Raw genomic sequence first — 22237 nt, 5'->3', positions numbered from 1 at the left:
GACAAGTGCTGATGGGCATAGTGGGGGAGGGGGTGCTGCCGGCCTGCCTCAGGGGTGCCCACAGCAGCAGCAGCCTCACCTCAGGACTCAGCCCACCTGCCTCGAACCCTGAGCGCCCAGTGCTAGCCCTGCAGGCCTGGGGTTGCATCGCTGCAGGACAGGAAGGGCGCTCTGCCCAGTGGACCCCAGAAGCTCTGTTTCCCAAACCAGCCCATCACTCTCTGCGTCACTCAGCCTGGCCTCTGGCCCCCGGGGGTGGCCCTTCAGTCCCGAGGAAGAAGTGAAGGGCGGTGACTGGGCTGGAGCCCTTTGCATGAGTCATCTGTGCAGCAGACCCTGCTTGCCCAGGCACCCGTGCCCAGTGCCGAGTGAGTGAGCCAGGGGCGAGGGGCCCGCCCTGTCGCCAGTGTGGGCACCGGTGCTCTCTCTGCAGAAGGACACGGCTTCCTCTACGAAACGTTCGGGATCCGGCCACAGTTCTCCTGGCAGGTCGACTCGTTTGGCGCCTCTGCCACGACGCCCACCCTGTTCGCCCTGGCGGGGTTCAACGCCCATGTCATCTCCCGGATCGACTATGAGCTAAAGGAGGCCTTGATGCAAGTGCAGGTGAGTGCTGGGCGCACCCACCGCTGCCCCCTTTGGCCCTAGGAAGCGCCTGTCCTCAGGGAGGAGCAGAGAAGCAGGGGCTTAGGGTCAGGAGAGCAGCGGGAACCGCCGCAGGAGGCAGGCGAAGTGGTGGAGCTCCGGTGGGCAAGGGAAGTAACCCTTAGGAGCACCACCAGGGCCCCTGAGCACGGAGCACGGAGCACACTTCCCCGGTCAGCGTGTCTGCTCTCAGCCGCAGGCAACTCTGGCCGAGTGCGGCTCTGCGGTCTTCCAAGGCCCAGAATCGAGTCGCTGGGGCGTCGGGGAGCCTGCGTGCGCCCCAGAGAGAGGCTAACAGGACCAGGATGTCCTCCCCGCGTGTAACCCTGAGCACGCCTGGCCCGCTGAGCCGTGGGCTGCTGCGCCGTGAGCGCGATGAGCGCCCCGTGCCTGAGGGCGGCCCCGGAGGCGGCAGTGAATGAGCAGACAGCCTGCTCGAGGGCAGATCCGCACCTCATGCGGCTTTGGGGGGTGAGGTGGGGCCTCAGGAGGAGGCAGCGAGGGAGGCCTGTCCACGCCACGCGGCCCTCAGCCTCGCTGGTCCCTCCGGTTCGCAGGAGATGCAGTTCGTGTGGCGAGGGTCCCAGTCCCTGGCGGAGCAGCAGGAGATCTTCACGCACGTCCTGGACTTTTACGGCTACTGCTCGTGAGCGCTCGCGTGCCAGGCCCCCTCTAGGCACTGTCCCTGCACCGCCTCAGCGGTGACCCCCCCCGCCCCCCCCGGAGGGAGATGCACCCGGTGCCCCATGTCACACCACGAGAAACTGAGGCAGAGCCGTTCGCCCAAGGTCCCCGCGGTTGGTGAACGTTCGGAGCCGGGTTTGGTTCAGGCGCCAGCGCCCAGGCCTTGTGTCATGGGTACAGCCAGCCCCTTTGCACCCGCGAGGCCGGGCACAGGGTGGCCGTCCCTCTGTGAGTAGGAGAAACCAGCAGGCAGGCTGGAGGGGCCGCTGGGAGAGGGACGCCCGCGGGCTCACTGCCGGCGTGGCCGTGGGTCAGGCCCGCTCCGTGCCCGGCACAGTTTCTCACCAATGATTGTCATTGAATCCTCACCACGGCCTCCAGTACATGTTACCCACGAGATCCTGGTCCCCCAGGTGCCTCTGTGCTGCCCAGCGAGGCAGGGGCCAGGCTCATTCTCAGGGTCAGAGCCGTGCCAAGCGTGGGCGCCGGGGTGGAGGGGGAGGAGCGGCGTCTGCCTTTGTTGAACGCCGCGAGGTTTTGCTCACCAGGATTGTTCCGGCCTTAATTTTATTTTCTGAAGCATTGCGTTAAATCTCGTTCCTGGCGACACTAGACTGGAGTTGAGGTGGCTGCTTCTCTGGCCATGGCCCTGCACCGGTTTTGCAGGCTGGGAGGTGCCCGGGGAAGGAGCGATCCCCTGTGGAGGAGGGGACGCAGTGGCTGTAGGCTCCATGGGAAGCTGATGACGCGGGCCAGGGAGGGGCGGCCTGGACTGGAGCCCCCTCTGTCCGCACAGCTCCTGCCTGCCCACCCCTGGCCGGCCCGTGGCGCTGGTGGGAGGCGGGGTCACCGAGGAGGGTCTGCAGGTCCTGAGCTGCCCCATGGGCTGCCTGAGCCCTGCCAGGCCCCGGGGACCCCAGGCTGCTTCCCTTCTTGGGGTGGAGCCCCCTAACCTCTCTCTCTCCCGCAGGGTAGGGTATTCCTGGGAAGGTGAGGCCCCGTTGCTCACACAATTCCAGGGTGAGGAACACAGCAACCTGAATGACCCCGTCACTGTGCGCAACATCGAAATGTACGTGGAGAGGTTTGTGTTGGACGTGAAGTCGCGGGCCCGTGGGTATCGGACCCCGCACATCCTCTGGCCCTGGGTAAGCTGCTCCCAGGCCCTGGTGTCTGCCTCACAGCCACTCAAACCGGGCCGGTCTCCACCCAGGCGCCGGGCCGGCTGCCATCTGCCCACCCTGGGCCTCACCCCCACCAGCTCCTTCCACACCCTGAACTCACCAGCCTCTCCCCTGAAGCACAGCCCTGGCCCGCGCCCGCCTCAGGCTCCCACCAGCTCTCGCCAACGTTTTCACTGTGACGGCCTCTCTTGTTTTCTTTTAGTGCCATTTTTGTCGGTTTGTTCTTTTTATTTGTGATTACCTTTCTCTACAGGTGCAGGCATTGAAAGTAGTTTTTGAAAAAAATAATTTTTGAAAACTATAAAACTCCATACATGATGTCAACAGGCCATTGAACGACATATTTGATCTAATATATATATATATATATATATATATATATATATATATATATAAAACTTTAGATGAGGCTTGAGGCATAAGTTAAACTACATGTAGGCAATAAAGAAACACAATAATGAAATGTTTGCTTTCTCAACAGTTCAAAATAGAATGTGATGCTTGCAGGAGCACAGAAACACCTGCCTAAAGTATCTGCTGTCCAGGCCACAGGACCCCAACAGCATCACCCTGTGACCTCCCTTTGTTCTTGTTTATTTTTATTTTTATTGATTTCAGAGAGGAAGGGAGAGAGAGCGAAACATCAATGATGAGAGAGAATCATTGACTAGCTGCCTCCTGCACGCCCCCTACTGGGGATCAAGCCTGCAACCTGGGCAGGTGCCCTTGACCAGGAATCAAATGGTGTGTGTGTGTGTGTGTGTGACCAGGAATCGAATGGTGTGTGTGTGTGTGTGTGTGTGTGTGTGAGACCAGGAATCGAATGGTGTGTGTGTGTGTGTGTGTGTGTGTGACCAGGAATCGAATGGTGTGTGTGTGTGTGTGTGTGTGTGTGTGTGAGACCAGGAATCGAATGGTGTGAGTGTGTGTGTGTGTGTGTGTGTGTGTGTGTGTGACCAGGAATCGAATGGTGTGTGTGTGTGTGTGTGTGTGTGTGAGACCAGGAATCGAATGGTGTGTGTGTGTGTGTGTGTGTGTGTGTGAGACCAGGAATCGAATGGTGTGAGTGTGTGTGTGTGACCAGGAATCGAATGGTGTGTGTGTGTGTGTGTGTGTGTGTGTGTGTGAGACCAGGAATCGAATGGTGTGTGTGTGTGTGTGTGTGTGTGTGTGACCAGGAATCGAATGGTGTGTGTGTGTGTGTGTGTGTGTGTGTGTGAGACCAGGAATCGAATGGTGTGAGTGTGTGTGTGTGTGTGTGTGTGTGTGTGTGACCAGGAATCGAATGGTGTGTGTGTGTGTGTGTGTGTGTGTGTGACCAGGAATCGAATGGTGTGTGTGTGTGTGTGTGTGTGTGTGTGAGACCAGGAATCGAATGGTGTGAGTGTGTGTGTGTGACCAGGAATCGAATGGTGTGAGTGTGTGTGTGTGTGTGTGTGTGACCAGCAATCGAATGGTGTGTGTGTGTGTGTGTGTGTGTGACCAGGAATCGAATGGTGTGTGTGTGTGTGTGTGTGTGTGTGTGTGTGTGTGTGTGACCAGGAATCGAATGGTGTGTGTGTGTTTGTGTGACCAGGAATCGAATGGTGTGTGTGTGTGTGTGTGTGTGTGTGTGACCAGGAATCGAATGGTATGTGTTTGTGTGACCAGGAATCGAATCGTATGTGTGTGTGTGACCAGGAATCGAATGGTGTGTGTGTGTGTGTGTGTGTGTGTGTGTGACACCAGGAATCGAATGGTGTGTGTGTGTGTGTGTGTGTGTGTGTGTGACACCAGGAATCGAATGGTGTGTGTGTGTGTGTGTGTGTGTGTGTGTGGCCACATTGTTTATCCATTCATCTATGGATGGACACTTCAGGTTGCTTTCATGTTTTGGCTATTGTAAATAATGCTGCTATGAGTATGGGTGCATATAACTTTTAGAATTAATGTTTTGTTTTCTTTGACTAAACACCCAGAAGGGGACTTGCGGTTCAGATGGGAGTTCTATTTTAAATTTTTTGAGGAATCTCCATACTGTTTTCCATAGTGGTCGCACCAGCTTGCAGTCGCACCAACAGTACACAAGCGTTCCCTTTTCTCCACCTCCTCCCAGCACTTCTCTCTTGTCTTTTTGATGGTAACCATTCCAACAGGCGTGAGGTGATATCTTCCTGTGGTTTTTGATTTGTTTATTATTATTTTTAATCTTCACCCGAGGATATTTTTCCATTGGTTTTTTAGAGAGAGTAGAAGAGAGAGGAAAAGACAGAGAGAGATATCAATGTGGAAGAAACGCATCGATTGGTTGCCTCCTTCACAAGCCCCGACCAGGGCCCGGGCCGGGGAGGAACCTGCAACCAAACTATGTGCCCTTGACCGGAATCGAACCCGGGACCCTTCAGGTTGCAGGCCAACACTCTATCCACTGGGCCACACTGGCCAGGGCAATGTGGTTTTTGATTTGTATTTCGCTGATGGTTAGGGATGCTGAGCCCCTTTGCCATCTGTCTGTCCTCTTTGGAGAGATATCGACTCAAATCCTTTGCCCGTTTTAAAATGGGATTGTTGTCTTCCCGCTTGAGCCCATGGTGTGGTAGTTTTAATGTATCGCTGAACTCAGTTTGCTAACATTTTGTTGAGAATTTTGCATCTCTGTTCATCGGGGACGGCCACCTGTACTTTTCTTTACTTGTGGTGTCGCTGTCTCACTGTGGGACCAGGGTAACGCTGTCCTCGGAAATGAGTGTGGAGATGTTCTCTCCTCTTCTATTTTTTGGGGGAAGATTTTAGGGGGATTGGTATTAATTCTTCTTTTAATAGCCTTAACCAATGAACTCATCTGGCCCTGGGTTTTTGTTTGTTTGGAGCTTTTTCATTACCGATTCAATCTCCTTACTAGTAATGTCTGTTTACACGCTCTGCTTTTTCAGATTCAGTCTTGGTAGGTAGTATGTTTCTAACAATTTTGACTTTGCTGTTTTGAAGGTGAAGTGAAGGGCCATAAATGTGAGTTGTGGCTAGTTCATTGTTATTCACAATTCCCACAGCACTAGAATGGATGGCTCTGATGAGTAGTAATACTAAATGGCTTTTAGAAATGCCAGGGAGTGAAATAAGTCAGAGGAAGACAAAATACTGTATGATTTCACTTACAGGATAGGTAAAATTTAAAAACACAAAATGCGTAGAAAAAGAGAGATCGAATTTGTGGTTGTCAGAGGTGGGGGGTGGGGTGAGGGAATGGGTGAAGATAGTCAAAGGAAAAAACTTAAAAAATATATTTTTATTGATTTCAGAGAGGAAGGGAGAGGGAGAGAGAGATAGAAACATCAATGATGAGAGAGAATCATTGACCAGCTGCCTCCTGCACACCCCACACTGGGGATCAAGCCTGCAACCCGGGCATATGCCCTTGACTGGATTCTAACCTGGGACCCTTCAGTCCACAGGCTGACGCTCTATCCACTGAGCCAAACCGGCTAGGGCAGGAACAAACTTCTTATAAGATAAAAGATAAACAAGTCTAGGGGATGTACAACGTGATTTAGAGAAAAGAAAGAAAAAGAGAGAAGGAAACGTCCAGGAATGTAGCGGGGAGCTGGTCTGGGGACGTGGACGGCCCCGTGGACAGCAGCAGGTGCCCAGGGAAGGCCCCGGCCGTTCTGCTGGGCTGCGCTCTGCCCTCAGGACGGGCCGTGCCGTGTCCTGCCGCAGGGGTGCGACAGGAAGTTCTTCAACGCGGGCGTGCAGTTTGCCAACATGGACCTCCTGCTGAGCTTCCTCAACACCCAGGCCTCGAAGCTGGGCATCACGGTGGAGTACGCCACGCTGAGCGCCTACTTCCGCGCCGTGCACGCCCGCAACGCCACCTGGCACGTCCGTGGCCACCAGGACTTCCTGCCCTACTCCTCAGGTACCCGCCTGGGGGTGGCAGCTTGGTGCCAGGGTGGGCCCCCTCAACATCTGCTCTTCCAGTCTGGGGCCTGGCCCGGCCCCCCTCCTGGACCCCGTGGCCGACCCGGCGCCGCACACAGCAGGCTCCCGCGGGCGGCCCCTCCCGTCTCCTCCCGGCACAAGTTCCACTGTCTGTGCCGGTGGCCCTCCTCCCGGAAGCCTTCCTGACACGGAGGCTGGGCCAGGGGTTTCCCTTCCGCTCGCACGGTCCTGCTCGGGGCGGGTGCTTCACGCCTGTGTCCCGGCGGCCGCGGCCTGAGCCTGCTCTGTGGCTGCGGGCCCCTCACGGACTGGCGGTGCCGCGGCGAAACCGGGACAGTAATGGCGCCTCGTCTATCGAGTTGTACAGATGAAGCGAAACAAGGAAACTCGGATCCTGGGTCCCGCACACGGCAAGGGCCCGCAGATGTAGCGATGAATAACGATGGCGCCATTCCTGGTCCTCCTCCCTCCCACCCTCCCTCCCTCCTCCCACCCTCCCTCCTCCCACCCACCCACCCACCCTACTCCCTTCCTCCCTCCTCCCACCCACCACCCTCCTCCCACCCACCCTCCTTCCTCCCACCCACCCACCCTCCCTCCTCCCACCCACCCACCCTCCCTCCTCTCACCCACCCACCCTCCTCCCACCCACCCACCCTCCCTCCTCCCACCCACCCACCCTCCCTCCTCCCACCCACCCTCCCTCCTCCCACCCACCCACCCTCCCTCCTCCCACCCACCCACCCTCCCTCCTCTCACCCACCCACCCTCCCTCCTCTCATCCACCCTCCCTCCTCTCACCCACCAACCCTCCCCCCTCTCATCCACCCATCCACCCTCCCACCCACCCTCCCTGGGCCACCAGAGGGACGTGCTGAGGCAGGCCTGTCCTGGGTCTCCCATTGTCCCAGAATCACATTCAGAGGCTGCGGTGCTCAGACCTCTCAGCGGGTCCTGCCCACTCCCCTCCCCTTCCTCCCCTCCCCCAGGCCCCCCAGGCCCCTGGTTCAAGGCTGAGGCAGGCCCTTCTGACCCTCCCTGGGCTTCCCTGCCCCCAGCCCACCCAGGCATCCTCCTCCCACCTGCCCAGCCCCTCCAGGGCTCCGGGGCAGTCCCTGGCCTGGCTGGGGCAGGAGCCCCCAGGCCTTCCGGGGGGAGCGGGTGACCCCGCCCCTCTGGCCCCAGCTCTTGGCGGGGGGGTGGGGGGCTCACACCCCTGCTGGCCCTTGTCTCTCAGAGGAGTCGCAGGTGTGGACCGGCTTCTATGCCTCCCGCGGCCCGCTCAAGGGGCTGGCGAGGCGGGCCAGCGCGCTGCTGTACGCCGGGGAGTCCATGTTCACGCGCTGCATGTGGCCCAGCCCCCGGCGCCGCCTGGACCCCCGCTGGGCCCTGAAGCAGCTCCAGAAGCTCCGCTGGGCCGTCTCCGAGGTGACGTCGCAGATGAGATCATCGAGGGCCCCTGGTGACCGGCCTGGACGGGGGGCGCTGGATGCAGGCCCTGCTCTGCTGTGTGGCCTCGGGCATGGGATGCTCTGAGCCCCAACCTCGCCCTGTGCCATGAGAACACACACCCACCCGGTGGGTGGGGGCAATCGAGTGCCATAATGTGCAGGACCCGCTTGGCCCGGTGGCCGCGGCCCAGGGACGGACTGAGCCCAGCGTGTCCCGGGGCGCCCAGCGGGAGTGACGGCCCTCCCCAAAGTCAGCTGGCTCCGCAAGGTCAGGAAGGCACGCGCCAGCCGCTCCCCTCCCTGCGCGGCGGTGCCCTTCCGTAAAGGGCGAGGGACCCACCTGCGCCCACACCTGCTGAGTGGAAGGGCAGCCAGGGCCTAGCAGGCGCGGGGCCCCGCCAGCTCTCGGCGGGCAGGCCGGACCCATTCTCCCCTCTCTGGAGGGGCGGCAGGTGCAGCACCACGATGGCATCACCGGGACGGAGGCCGTCAAGGTGGGGGACATGTTCGCGCAGCACCTGAGAGCAGGGATGCAGGCCGTGCGCCGGCTGATGGCCGCCATCGTGCTGGACCCGCCCCGAGGCTCCCCAGGTACGCGAGGCCCGCAGGGTGGGGTGCGGGCTGGGGGTGCGGACGCTCTGGTCCCTTCTGAGAAGAGAGCCTGGGGGCCGGGGGCGGGGCCTGAACACCTGACCTCGTGTGCCCTGACCTCGCCTGACCTTGGGCAGGTGCCTCACTGCTCCGAGCCCGTTCCCTCTCCCTGCACAAGGGAGGGCTGAGGGCTGAGGGCTGAGCATCGGCTGGGCCCCTCCCCAGGCTGGCTCCTGCCCCGCCTCCCACCCTGCCTTCGAGGACTGCTCCTGCCTGCTGTTCTAGCGAGGACATGGGGAGATGGCACTGCGGACTCCCCGGGCCACGCAGGCGGGAAAGGGCTGCACCCCAGGCCTGCCGCTGCCCTGTGCTGTGCAGGCCTAGGTGACCCCGGGAACCTGGCGCGGCCTGGCCCCCGCCCCGGCCGAGCGTCAGCGTGGGCACAGGCACCCAGTGCAGCCGGTGGGCCCAGGCCTTGACTGCGAGGGTGTCACGAGTTCGCAGTGACGATCACACCCAACTGACGGGTCTGAGGGGCTTCAAACCCACAGGCCCCACCCTCAGCCTGCTCTCCGCACCGGGCCCTTCTCCCCTCCATGTCACTGCTCACCTGGCCTGCTCCCCGCCCCCCGTGTCTGTGTGGGACCCCATCCCACCTTCAGACTCTGGGTGGCCCTGGGGCCGGGAGCAGCACACAGTGCCCTCCTACAGGCCTGGGCTTGGTGGGAGAGACAGACAGTCATGGAAAGAGTAGGACAGGGCAGTGACCACACTGCCTGGCAGGGCAGTCCCTGCCCACGCGCTGGCACGGGCAGTGGTGCAGCAAGGGGTCAGCGGAGACGACCGAGGGGCACCGCAGCCCAAGGGAGTGGCCGAGCGGGGGCAGGCGCTGGACAGTGTGTGCTGTGCGTGGGCTCACAGGCGTGGTCAGAGCTGGCTGCACGCGGGGCACACGAAGGGACAGAAAGGGACTCGGGTGCACACCCAGGGGTCTCGCATGCTGGGCTGGGCAGCTGGACTTGACCTTCCAGGCTCCAGAGAATTCTCCGGTCACTCTCCGTGCCGGGCACTCAGAGCCTCGGGGCGCGGCCTCAGGAGCTGGGCTGCCGGGGGCGGCGACCCTTTCTCTGGCCTCCGTGTCCTCATCCGCAGGGTGGGCTGACCGGGCAGGTGAGCCGGGAGCACACGGAGCCTCCGCTGTCCAGAGGCACTGGGGACAGGGACACGGCGCCAAGCGGTGTGGAGCGCCCTGCAGGGAGCACACCCCGTCCCTGTCCTCTCCCGGGAGCCCTGCAGGGAGCACACCCCGTCCCTGTCCTCTCCCGGGAGCCCTGCAGGGAGCACACCCATCCCTGTCCTCTCCCGGGAGCCCTGCAGGGAGCACACCCGTCCCTGTCCTCTCCCGGGAGCCCTGCAGGGAGCACACCCGTCCCTGTCCTCTCCCGGGAGCCCTGCAGGGAGCACACCCGTCCCTGTCCTCTCCCGGGAGCCCTGCAGGGAGCACACCCGTCCCTGTCCTCTCCCGGGAGCCCTGCAGGGCCCGCTCTCACCTGCCTGTTTCTCCTGCACCGAGGGGCCCCCCACGGTGTCGCCTGAGAACAGCAAGGAAAGCCCACCCTCCTTGCAGGCTCAGAGCCCAGGGGACACTCTGCCGCGGTCTACAACCCCCTGGCCTGGACGGTCACCACTGTGATCAACCTGACCGTGAGCTTCCCCCACGTCACGGTCACGGACGAGTCAGGCCGCCCGGTCAAGGCCCAGGTAGGGGCGCGATTGCTGCTGTGGACGCACTTGCTGTGGCTGACCCCTGCCCGGGCCAGGCGCTCGCAGGGGCACCGACAGCCCCGCCTCCCTGAGGACATCCATGTGGGCGTGTCCACTGCGGGTCCGAGGGATCTACCCAGGGGACTGACACCGGGCTGGGGCAGCTGACGTGGCCACAGGTCCCGGGGACAGTCCCTCCCTGGAGGGCCTCGGCGTGGCCTGCGCTGCGGGGGCCGCTCGCCCCGCCCTGAGCGTGTGTCTTTTCTAATGTAAATGCCCACTTTGCGAGGGAAAGGCCTCCCTGTTCCTTAAGGGGGTGGTTTATGGAGGTGCTGATATCAGGGCTGCCTCTCGGCCCAGCACCCAGACACCGAGGGGCCCCCCACTCTGAGTGTGTGGTCCAATCTCCTCTCCTCGCCTGCCTGGAGCCGGACCTGGTGCCCCGGGCACCCCTCCTGCCATCCTGCGGGCCCTTCCCTGGAGGTGCCACCCGTCGGTCATTCAGCAGACACTCCCCCGTGCCTGTTCTGGGCCTGGCTCTGGGCTGAGTTCTGGGTCTCTGGACACGTCACTGTGGGGAGGGGAGCGGATGCTGAAGGGCCAGGGAAGGCGTGGCGCGGTGCCCCCGCTGAGACCGGAGGCAGGGGAGCTCCTCTGAGTAGGAGGCCTGGAGGAGGGGTTGGTCTGTGCAGACCCAGCATGGCCCCCTTCCCACCAAGTGCAGCACCGCGCAGAGTAAATCACTGACCGGCTGTTCTGGAGCCCCGGCCACGTGCCCGCGCTGGTCTAGGCACTTGGGTACTATCCCAGCCAAAGTCCCTGCCTTCTAGCCAGGGGGACAGGCAGTAAACCAAAGGAGAAAGTGCAGACGGTGGCAAGGAAAGTCACCAGGGAGACTGCGGGGGACAGACGCCTGCAGCGTCTCACCAAAGGCTGGTGGGAGGCTGTGTGGGGCCTTCCGGGGTGTGCTGACGGGCCTCCCCAAAAGGCTTCCACTTGCCCTAAGAGCGAGGGGCATGGCCAAATGGGCCCCGTGTCTCCTCCAAGCCCCCTCCCCAAACCAGAGAAGGGGGACGGAAAAGGGTCCCCCCCCAAAAGTGTCCCTCTGTGGGAAATTGGAGGATGGAGGGAGAAGGTCGCTCCCTCCCGGGAGGCGGTCTCCGGCAGAGGGAACGGCATGGGGAATGGCTCAGGGGCAGGAAGCAGCAGGAGTGGGGAAGGCAGGGCAGTTGGTGGTGCTGGTGCCAAGAGGGAGGGAGGCAGGGGAGGGAGACGAGGCCAGGGCTGGAGCCTGCTGAGCAGGGAGGATGCAAGGAGGGGAACTCAGCTCAGTTTGATGATGGAAAGACGCCCTGCCTCCTGGGTAGGGAGCGCCCTGCACAGGAGGGGGGGGGGCATGCTGAGGGTGACTGCGGAGACTAGTCGCCCAACCCCGAATCTCTTTTATGTTGAACATTTGGCCCTGCAGGTCCAGAGATCGAAGGAGATCCCACATAAATATGACTTGTATGTGCTGACCACGATCCCGGGCCTCAGCTACCGGTACTATAGCGTCAGGCCCACTGAGCAGGCCCCGGAGGGCCAACAGGCAGCAACCGCCACCATGGCCTTCACCTCCAAGCTTGACCGCAAGCCAAGAAGACTGAGCACCAGGCCCTGGGGCAAGAAACTGGTGTCCGTGAAGAACGACTGCTACACTGTCTTCCTCGACCCGGACACCAACCTGATGCACAGCATCTGGGAGAGGTGAGGTGCAGCCACTGCTGGCTCTGAGGTGGAGGCATTCCCTGAGGCCCGAGCTGTCACTCCCCCACTGGGGACTTTATTTCCTCTCCTGACTGGGGGAAGGGCTTGATGGTGGCGGAGGTCTTTCAGCATTTTGCCATCTTTATTTCTAGGAGGGTGAGTTTTGGCCAGTGCAAAAAAGACTTTCTTAAAGTTTTTCATTCCAGAGCTGTTGATCCTGAGGAAAAAGGGATATTGAGGGACCTCCACCCCAGGGAATAAATATAATAATCATTTTACCCCCTTTTTAAAATTTAGTGAAACATAAAATTCATTAATCTATTCACTCACCCACCAAACTATCCATCTACCCACCCACTCACCCATCTATTCACCTATTACACCTCCATTCTTCTGTATAACCCGCCCATTTATCCACACACCTGTCCCATCCATCCATCCATCCATCCATCCATCCATATCTCTACCCATCCACACATCCATCCATTGAATCATTCATCCATTCATCCATCTATCCATCTACTTATCCATCTATTTGTCCATCCATCCATCCATCCATCCATCCATCCATCCATCCATATCTCTACCCATCCACACATCCATCCATTGAATCATTCATCCATTCATCCATCTATCCATCTACTTATCCATCTGTTTGTCCATCCATCCATCCATCCATCCACCCATCCATCCACTAACACATTTGTTTTTGCACTCAACCATCCACATATCCATCAAACTGTCTGTTGATCATCCATCCATCCATCCATCCATCCATCCATCCATCCATTCCTCCCTCCATCCATCCAATCACTCATTCAGGAGCTCCTTTCTCACAGCAGAGAGGGCAGCTGACTCCCAGGAAGGTCTCCCTGGAGGTTTGGGGCCAACCCTGTCCATGCTCAGGCCACAGCCCAGGCAGCTTTCATTCGAGCCCAGCTCCCTCTGCAGAGCACCATGTCCATGTGCTGAAGTGATCTCCAACCAGGAGTGGGAGTGTGGGAGAAGGAAAGGGGGGGGGAGAGGGGAGAAAAGGGAAGGAGAGCGTGGCTGTGAGTGAGTGTCACCAGGAGCTCAGCCCCAGGCGGCTGTCAGCAGCTCTGCAGGCGCAGAGGTCTGGGACTTCCCTCCAAATGAGACCCTTCGCGAGAGTTGTGGCCAGAGGGAGGGCTGAGAGCAGGCGGTGGAGGGGAGCCACAGAAATGCCCCGAGCATGCTCCGAGCTCCCTGGTCAGGTGGGAAAAGGTGGAGTCAGCCGCTGGCTTTGGGTCCTTCCTTGCTTGGTCCTGCATGCCATCCGGAATGCCCCCACGAGGGCCAGCTCCAGCTCGCCACTCCTTTCTCCCAGCCCTCGATGCCCACACCTAAGCTAGGACCCACTGCCCACCTCCTGGCCCCTGTCTCCTGTCAGCTGCTTTAGGAGAGGAGAAGGGTGTTTCTCACTGGGATCCCTGAAGTTCCAGTGAGCTCACCGCAAAGCACATCTGGCGCATTCTCAGAGAGGAGCTGCTGGAACTGGAGTGGGGGTGCTCAGAGGAGATCCCGGGAGCCCGGCCGGAGGCTTGAAGGGCCAGAGGATCTGCTGGCACAGATGAGGGGCATTGTGCCATAGAAGGGAACGCCTGGGCAAGGCCTGAGGTGGATCAGAACTGAATTGCTGTAATTCACACACCATCCCATTCACCCACTTACCTGGATGCATCTATGATTTCTAGGATGTTCACGGAGTTGTGCAAGCGTCACCACACACACTTTTAGAGCATGTTCCTCACCCCAAAGAGACGTCTCATGCTCCCTGTCTCCTACTCCCTGCAGCTCTAATCTCTTTTCTGTCCCCCTGGATTTGCCCTATTTGGAGATTTCATAAAATGAAAGCAGGCCACATGGGGTCCTTTTGGGACTGGCTTCTGTCACTCAGCATCAGGTTCCCAAAGCTTTATCCACGGTGCACCCTGGATGCGCACGGCGTGCCTTTTTCATGGCCCAGTAGTACTCCACCACTTAGCCACACCAGTTCATTCATCCAGTCCACAGCGGACGGGCACCTGGGCAGTTCCCACGTTTTGGCTCTTCTGAGTCATGTTGCTGTGGCGACGCCTGTGCCTGGATTTGTGTGCGTGTGGGTTTCCTTTCCTGGGAGGATTCCTCGGAGCGGGGTCACTAGGTCACAGGGCACATCCGTTACATTCGAGGAACCGGCAGGCTGTTTCCCACGGTGCCAGCTCCATCTCCCAGGCCCCCCTCAGTGTGTGGGGTCCCAGCCTCACCGGTGCTCGTCGCCTCCTGTCTCTCGGCTGATGGCGCTCCTCGGGTGTGACGCGGCGTCGCGTCCAAGGAGGTTCTGACTTGTGTCTCCTCGCTGACCAGGGTGCCGGCATCTCTCGCGAGGCCTGGCGGCCACCTGTATATCTTCTCTGATGAAACGTCTGGGCAGATCCTTTGTCCGGTTTGAAATTGGGTTGTCTTTTAAAAAATGTGTTTTTATTGATTTCAGAGAGGGAGAGAGAGAGAGAAACATCCATGGTGAGAGAGAATCATGGATCAGCTGCCTCCGGCACGCCCCACACTGGGGATCGAGCCCACAACCCGGGCCTGTGCCCTGACCGGGAACCCAACCGTGACCTCCTGGTTCACAGGTCGACGCTCAACCACTGAGCCGCGCCGGCCGGGCTGAGTTGACTTTTTATTATTATGCGTTTGTAAGAGTTCTTTATCTTTTCCGCATGCAAGTCCCTGTCAGGTGTGGGGGCGGCCTGGGCCCAGACGGGAAAGGCCCAGATGCACAAAAAGGAGGCTTTTCTCTTCCCTCCCCTTCGGAGGGCAGAGAGGCCTCGTGGACGCCTCCTCTTCCGCACTGTCCCCGGCACTGTCCCCAAGCCACCCCAGAGTGGGTGCAGAGGCGACTCATGCTCCCTTCGCGCCTGCAGAGAGAGGCAGCAGCCTGGCTCCAGCTCCTGCGGGTGATGCCAGGAGACGCTGCCCGTGGCAATAACCCTGCTCTCTTGGGCTGCTCTTGTAGACAGAGTAACCGGACGGTCCGCGTGACCCAGCAGTTCCTGGAGTACACCGTCAACGGCGACAAGAACGACCTCCCTGTCTCTGACAACTACGTGTTTCTGCCTAACGGGCCTGCGGACCCCGCGTGGGAGGCGGTGAGCGTGGAGATGGTGCGCGGGCGCCTCCTGACGGAGATCCGGCAGTACTTCTACAGGTGCGCGGCCTCCGGCTGGGCCCGGCACACAGTAGGTGCACACGGGCGGGTGTTGCGGGCCCACCTTTACCAGCTCCTGCTTGGCAGTTGCCGCTGGATGGAAGTCCGGTGCAGGAATGAACGGCTCCAGGCCAGGCTTTCTGGCTGCGTCTGCATGTGCTGTCACCTTGCTGGTGTCCGAGCGGAGCTGGGACAGGAACCCGTGGTGCCAGTGACTTAGCACAAGAGGAGTTCTTGTGTTTTCCCTGACAGAAGCCATCGGGCCTGGCCGGGCCCTGCGCCTTCAGGGAACCGGCGCCTCCCGTCCTGTCCCTGAGAAGGCATCCTGCCCACCCGCCCGCCTGCGGGAAGGAGGGGGAGAAAAGCTCCTACCCTGGCCGGTGTGGCTCAGTGGATAGAGTGTCAGCCTGTGGACTAAAGGGTCCTGGGTTCGATTCTGGTCAAGGGCACGTGCCTGGGTTGTGGGCTCGATCCCCAGTAGGGGGTGTGCAGGAGGCAGCCGATCAATGATTCTCTCTCATCACTGATGTTTCTCTCTCTCTCCCTCTCCCTTCCTTTCTGAAATCAATAAAATATATTAGAAAAAAAAGAAAAGAAAAGAGAGAGGGCAGGAGAGGAGGGAGGAAGGAGGAAGGGGCATCCAGAGGCCCGGAGGCTGCATACCGATCTGGCTCTTGTCTTTCAGGACGTTGGAGGCCAAAGAGCACACCTACGCCATCTACTCCTGCCTGGCGCACGTGCCGCTGGGCTACGACCGGGAGCTGCTCTGCCACCGCCTGGAGCAGGAGCTGCGCGCGGGCCCCCTGGAGGTGAACCGCGAGGCCGTCCTGAGGACCAGCACCGGCCTGCAGAGCCTGCGGGTCCTGCACTCGGACAGCAATGCCTTCCAGATGCAGCGCAGGCTCCACCGGGACTACCCGGCCCACACCATCTCCCGGGTGCGCTGGCGAGGCCTGGGCGCGGGGCCCTCTGCGGGAGCCCCCCCTGGAGCCCAGGCTGGGTCAACCCGGGTCTGAACCGGGCTGCCACGCGCTGAGGACAGTCCCCGGGGGCCCCAGTTTCCCCTCCTGTAAGATGAGGGCTCGCTGGGCAGAGTTGGTCTGAGGGTCCAGGGCTGACCGTGTCCCCAGGGCCTCCAGTCAGACGCCAGGGCCAGCGCCCGCGCCTTCAGCTCCCAGCTGGTGGCCTTGGGCAAGTGACTGATCTTCCCTGTGCCCGTGCCCTCCCCTCGCCCTGGGCTGGGAGGGTCCCGGGGAGAACCAGGGAAGCGGGGTGCTGGGCACCTCGTGAGCCCGCAGTGAGCCTTCGTTATTTCTCCTTCCACGGGATCCCCGCTCCGCCCCGCTCCGCCCCGCACTGCCTGCCTGAGTGTGTTCCCTGCATCTCTGTTTGCTGGTCCTCACCCTCTGTGGCCAGGGCCCCCCGAGTCCAGCCTGTCACCCCGGGGGGTTCGGCCCCACGGGAGCCAGAGGCATGGCCGTGTGGCTGCTGCTCAGATCACGGGCCCTTACGCCAGCACCCCTCGGCCCAGGGCCCTGGCGGGCCCGTGTCCCTCCCTCCCTGCAGCAGTTGTCCAGAGTGGGTCTTTGCGCCCCATCTACAGAAGGGGAAACTGAGGCTTGAGTGGGTTCAGGTCCCCAGCTCACTGGTCAGGAGGCAGGGGAGCCGGATGAGTCCCTCTCCCATGGCCCCTCGAGCTGCTGCTGCGTCTGAGCTGGGCTTGGCTGGGGTGGCCAGAGGGCGGTCCCTGACCAGGTGGCCTGCCTTGCCTTTGCCCGACGGCCCTCCTGGCCATGTCTGTGCCCACAGAATTATTACCCCATGGTGCAGTCGGCCTACATCGAGGACAGCAGGACCAGGCTGGTGCTGCTCTCTGAGCAGGCGCACGGCGTCTCCAGCCAGGGCGACGGAGAGGTGGAGGTAGGCGGGGCCCCGCGCTGCCCCCCACGGCAGCCCCGGTGCCGGGGGCCTGCCACCCAGCTCTCCCCTGCAGGTCCTGCTTCACCGGCGGCTGTGGAACAACTTGGACTTGTCCCAGGTCTTCAACGTCACCCTGAAAGACGCCTCCATTGTCCGCGCGGTGTTCTGGCTCCTGCTGGGACCCCTGTCCCTGACCACTCGCCTGCGCCCGCAGAGTGGGCTGGCCCTGCAGCACAGGCCCGTGGTGGTGCTGGGAAGGCTGCCTGGTAAGGGGGTGCCGAGATGGAGCCTGTCAGGCCAGCGAGAACCGGGGAGGGTGGGTGCCCTCGGGGCCTGGGCTGTGGGCGCCGTGAGGCCGAGTCCTCTCGTGAGGGATTCCTCGTGGGATGTGCCTTGGAGAGACGCGGTCACACAGGTCGGGGATTCAGGGCAGACAGTGGGCGGGGCTGACCAGAGGGCCGGTGACCGGTGGGGTTAGGTAGTGTGACCTGTGGGCCAGCTTTGAGGGATGTTTTAGGGTTCTCGTGTTTGACAGGAAAAGCGCCGATGGAGCAGCTGGGTGGGCAGAGGCTGGGAAGCTCAGGGCGGGAGGAGGAGCTGGGCCGCGGCAGGCGGGCGGCCGGGCAGCGCTGGGCTTCTCGGGAGCCATCTCTCCCAGGACTGCCCGGAGCTGCTGCCTGCCCCTCCAGGCCCCGTGCTGGCCGCCAGGGTTCTTCCTGGCAGAGGCAGCCTTTCCCACGATGGGGGGCGTGCCATGTCTGAGAAAGCTCCGAGGCTGCTCAGCTCCCTCCTCTGGCCTCACTCCTGTCTCTGGTGGCTGCAAGTGAGAGAAATCGAGGGAAGGCCAGGGGTGTAACGCGTACCCAGCTGGAACCTTCATGAGGCTGCTTCTCCCGCCTCTATCTTCTCCCACAAAGGAATGGAGACGTGGACTTTGGGTCTCAAACGCTAAAGTCCCAGGGAAAGATTGTGATTGGCCCGATGGGATCACATGACCCCAGCCTGGACCAGTCACTGTGGCCTGGGGTACAGCAGGGAGACGGCACTCCAGCTGCAGCCCAGAGTTGAAAGGAGCATTTCCCGGAAAGATGAGGGGCTGAGGGGTCTTCAGAGCAGAGACCTGGGGTGACCAGACAAGGGGGGAGCTGGCTTCCCAGGCTTGACTGGAAAACAGGGCTCTGTGTGAGCCCGTCATCTGATCTGGATTTACCATGTGTCCCTCTGGGCCGTGGTCCCCCCATCTGCAGCTGGCAATGGGTGGACCGGAGATTCAGGGTCCGCCCAGCTCTTAGATTCGTCATCTGAGCTGCTGGGCCTGTGGGAGGAGGGGCATTTGGGGGGGAGGACCTGGGGTGGGAGCCTGGGTGGACTCTGGACCAGCCGTGTAGGCTGCCCGGGGGGGAGGCTGGGAGGTCGCCGTGCTGGGAGGGACTTGGGCGGGGAGAGCTCCGCATGCAGGAGGAGGGGGTGGCCCCAGCCCTGCCCCTCGTGTGTCCGTGGACTGTGCAGAGGCCGACCCAGAGCGCCCTGCGGCCCGGCAGCCAGAGGCTGTGACGCTGCCCCCAAGCCTTCACCTGCAGACCCTGAGCATCCCTGGCTGGACCTACAGCTCCAACCACACACAACACCTGCAGAAGCTCCAGAAAGGTGAGGCAGGGTCCGGGGCCAGCCCCGCCTCCCTCCCCTGCCAACCCGGCCCCATCGCACCACCGGGCAAGGGGCCTCCTCACAGTTGTCATGGCTCAAGGTCACCTGGTCCCTTCACCTGCCAATTGGGAGGCTGAGGCCCACAGAGAAGCAGCGAGTGCCCAGGGACAGGGGGCTGGACCCCAGCCCAGGACCTGCCCAGTGATTCTCCCTGGACCCCTCTAAGCCCGCCTCCATCTCCAGACCATTGGCCACATCCTGCCGGACCCAGGGCTGCGCTCCGGTCCTGCTTCCTCCAGGGACTCCCCCTGGGGACGCGGGCACTGACTCCCGTCACCCTCTGCGAGAGCCCTGGCAGCCCGACTGTCCGGAACTTCCATTCATTGTGAACCCAACGTCTCCGGTCGGGGCCTGGAGGAAGCGCAGTGACCGGTGCGGCGAGGTCTCTGCTTGCCGAGCTCCCTGTCTAGAGGGGGGAGCAGTCAGGTCACCAGGCAGCGATGACAGTGATCAGACGGAAGCCGGGGCTGGGCATCAGGGAGGGCTTCACGGTGGAGGCGAGACCTACTAGGAAGTGACTGGTCCTGCTGTTAACGCTCCGGCTGCACCTCCTCTGCCCCTTTGCACTTGAGCCGCTCAAAGGCAGGCTGGCTGCGCCTCAGCCACCCTCGGGGCCCCACAGTCCCACCCAGGACCTGGCCCCCGACAAAGGAAAGTCTGGAATTAAGAAGTGGCGACAGGCCAAGCAACATCCTTGTCCCTGAAAAAGTGTGTGTGGGAGACCTGGGCTCAGGTCTGCATCCCAGAGGCTGCCTAACCCGGAACCCCAGCACCTCAACCCCCATCACAGGAGACACTGGGCGGGCGGCCTCCCGCCGGCAGCACCCCCTTCCCACGGGCACGTGACCCCGGTGAAGCAGGCTGTCATCCTCACTCCCCTCCTCACCCTCCCCACCTCATCAGGGGGCCCGAAGCCTCACTCGGCTCAAGGCCCATCCCGAACCACCGCGCCAGGACCACGTAGAAGAAATTTTACAAACCTCCTGCCGCCGTAACCAAGGGCCCACCTGTCCCTGTGCGGACAGCATGCCCCCCCTCCCCCGCCCCGCCCCCGCGGCTGTATGTCTCCCGGGTCAGCAGCGAGCCCTTCTCACCGTGGGACCAGGGACCTGCCGGGGAGGCCACGATGTACCATGTGCGCCTCAGTCCCGGTGACAGGAAACACTTCCGTCTCGAGTGACAGGTCACCTCTGCTGGCTTTGCACTGGCCTCAGGGTTACGTGGCCTCAGGCAGAGAAGGAGCGAATGATCCTGAGACAGGAAGATCTGAGCACAGGGCCAGGAGGCCCACAGCCACGACGGGGGACGGAGGAGGGAGGAGGGAGGAGCGGGCCTCTCCAGGCGTGGGCATCGCCGTGTGGCCGGGCGAGGGACTGCCCCTCTCTGAGCCCGTGGAGGCCGTGCCGGCGCCTCCCAGGAGCCGGAGGACGTAAAGTGGAGTGAAGGGGAGGGGGGTGTCAAGTTCCGCACACGTCGGGTCCTCAGGGCCCCCCTCCCTCCGTCCCTCAGGCTTCCCAAGGAAGGCCAAGCCCGACCTCCGCCGGGTCCTGCTGCGGCTCCACCACCTGTACGAGGTCCAGGAGCACCAGGTCCTGTCTCAGCCGGTGACCGTGGACCTGAAGGTGAACGCCCCCCGCGCCCCCCTCTGCCAGACCACCCTGTCCAGCCTCTTGGGGCGCTGGCCTAGGGAGTCACATTCCCAGGTCACAGTCCCGACTCCGAAGCCACTTTGGCAAAGAGGTGTGTCAGGTGCGCTCACAGCGGACCTGGTGTGGGCTCTGGGCCCCCCCCCCCCGCCCCTCCCACCCCACCTGGTGCCCGGCCTGACCCCTTCTCCCCGGAAGGTAGTTCACGACGCCTCCCCCCTCCCCGTTTTCTCTCTGTGCCTGGCGCTCCCCGTTCATCTGCTCCCAGAGTGCCTGCTCCTCCCTCTGATTTCCCTTTGGGGCATATCTGTCCTCCATGGGTCCTGTGGAACCCAGCACCCCCGCCCCAGGCCTGCCTCACGCGCCTCCGGACGCCCCTTTTCCAGCCTCACCACGTGGGGCCGTGGCCGTCTCCTTCCTCTCCCGCCCCCGACCCACGGGCCCCTCGCAGGCCGACAGCAGGTCTAAGCCACGTGTGTTCAGGGCACAGGGAAGACCAAGGTGGCACTTGGGCGTCGGTCGCCTGTGCTGCCGGTCAGCAGCGTGCCGAGGCCCTTGGGGGGCGATGGCCAGGCGGACGCCGCGCTGCTCCTCCGCGTGGATGGTGCTGGTCGGTGGCCCAGCGGGTCTCAGGGAGGACGGTGCACGGCTGCCAGGGCGGCTGCCAGCGAGGGCGCCTGGAGCAGGCCGGGCGTTTCTCACCAGCGGAGCGCGGCTGGGCTGTGCTGCCCTGGGTCACTGTCCTCCGGGCCGTCCTCAGCACGCCAGCTCCTTTTCGTCCTGCTGTCGCCTGTGGTCACAGCCGGTCGGGCCTCACCAGCAGGTGTAAAGACCGAAGCGGGGTTGCAGCACCAGGGCCTGGTCGCCCATGTGCATCCCGTCCATCAGCCAGGGCAGCTGGCCCAGAACCCCGCCCTCCGGCCAGCCGCTGTCCCTGAATGCCGATGGCCACTCGGGCCCCTGCCTCCCTGCGTGGGTGGCTGGGCTGAGCTACTTGGCTAAGGGGGTGGGTGACTGGCTGGCCTCCCCCAGGGGCCGGGCCTGGTGCGGCCTGAGCACTGCTGGGCAGGAGGGGGCTCGGTGTGGGAGGGGCAGCTCTGAGCGCCAGCCACCTCCTGGGCACCCATCCACCTGGGAGCTGGGGAGCAGGGCCTCCTGGACTCAGTTTCCTCACCTGCGAAGTGGGCTCCCGCCAGTAGCTTTGCTGTGAGAGTGGAATGAGGGAGGCGTGTGGGGCCCTGGGTGGCCCCCTGCAGCTGTGTCCTCTGCTCCGCCCTGGAGCCCTGGCTCACCCTCCCCGCGTGCTGCGTTCCCTGCAGGCCGTGCTGCGGGGGCTGGGCACACTGGTGGCCGTGGAGGAGCGCTCGCTCACGGGGACCTGGAGTGTGAACTCGCTGCGGCGCTGGAGGTGGAGGACACGCAACAAAGGTTTGGGAGCCCCTGGTTTGGGTGCTGCCCGGCTGCCCAGCGCTGCCCCTTCAGGCTGTGTGACCTTGAGCAGGCTGCTCGCCCTCTCTGATTCTGCAGCCGCCCTGAACTACCATAGCAGTTAGGAGAGGCTTTGGGTCAGTGCCTGCCCGCCAGGGCTCCACGGAGGTGTGTGCGTGTGTGCGAGTGCGTGTGCGTATGTGCGAGTGCGTGTGAGTGCAGGCCACGCCGCCTGTCCGTGCCCCGGGTGAGACCCACGCTCGCCGGCGGCCCCCAGGGTCTGAGTGTGCCAGGCTGTGCCTCGCTCTGCACACACCACTGTGGCCCCGCCAACCACAGCCT

At 62.2% G+C, this 22237-nt stretch overlaps 1 protein-coding gene across 1 annotated transcript in view; it reads left to right on the top strand.

Annotated features, from left to right (window-relative positions):
- Positions 1-22237, top strand: part of MAN2B2 (mannosidase alpha class 2B member 2) — a 31157-nt gene that overhangs the window by 8132 nt on the left and 788 nt on the right. The window contains exons 4-19 of the mRNA XM_081082369.1: positions 434-606; positions 1203-1291; positions 2126-2195; positions 2349-2477; positions 6210-6408; positions 7669-7859; positions 8335-8473; positions 10101-10234; positions 11706-11983; positions 15003-15194; positions 15880-16132; positions 17004-17114; positions 17188-17380; positions 18624-18761; positions 20331-20443; positions 21787-21895. Coding sequence (XP_080938495.1) covers positions 434-606; positions 1203-1291; positions 2126-2195; positions 2349-2477; positions 6210-6408; positions 7669-7859; positions 8335-8473; positions 10101-10234; positions 11706-11983; positions 15003-15194; positions 15880-16132; positions 17004-17114; positions 17188-17380; positions 18624-18761; positions 20331-20443; positions 21787-21895 — 2511 coding nt within the window. The remainder of the gene's footprint in view (positions 1-433; positions 607-1202; positions 1292-2125; positions 2196-2348; positions 2478-6209; positions 6409-7668; positions 7860-8334; positions 8474-10100; positions 10235-11705; positions 11984-15002; positions 15195-15879; positions 16133-17003; positions 17115-17187; positions 17381-18623; positions 18762-20330; positions 20444-21786; positions 21896-22237) is intronic.

The sequence above is a fragment of the Myotis nattereri genome, assembly GCF_964212035.1.
Source record: "Myotis nattereri genome assembly, chromosome: 1".
NCBI lineage: Eukaryota > Metazoa > Chordata > Mammalia > Chiroptera > Vespertilionidae > Myotis > Myotis nattereri.
This window is presented reverse-complemented; position numbering and strand designations above follow the sequence as displayed.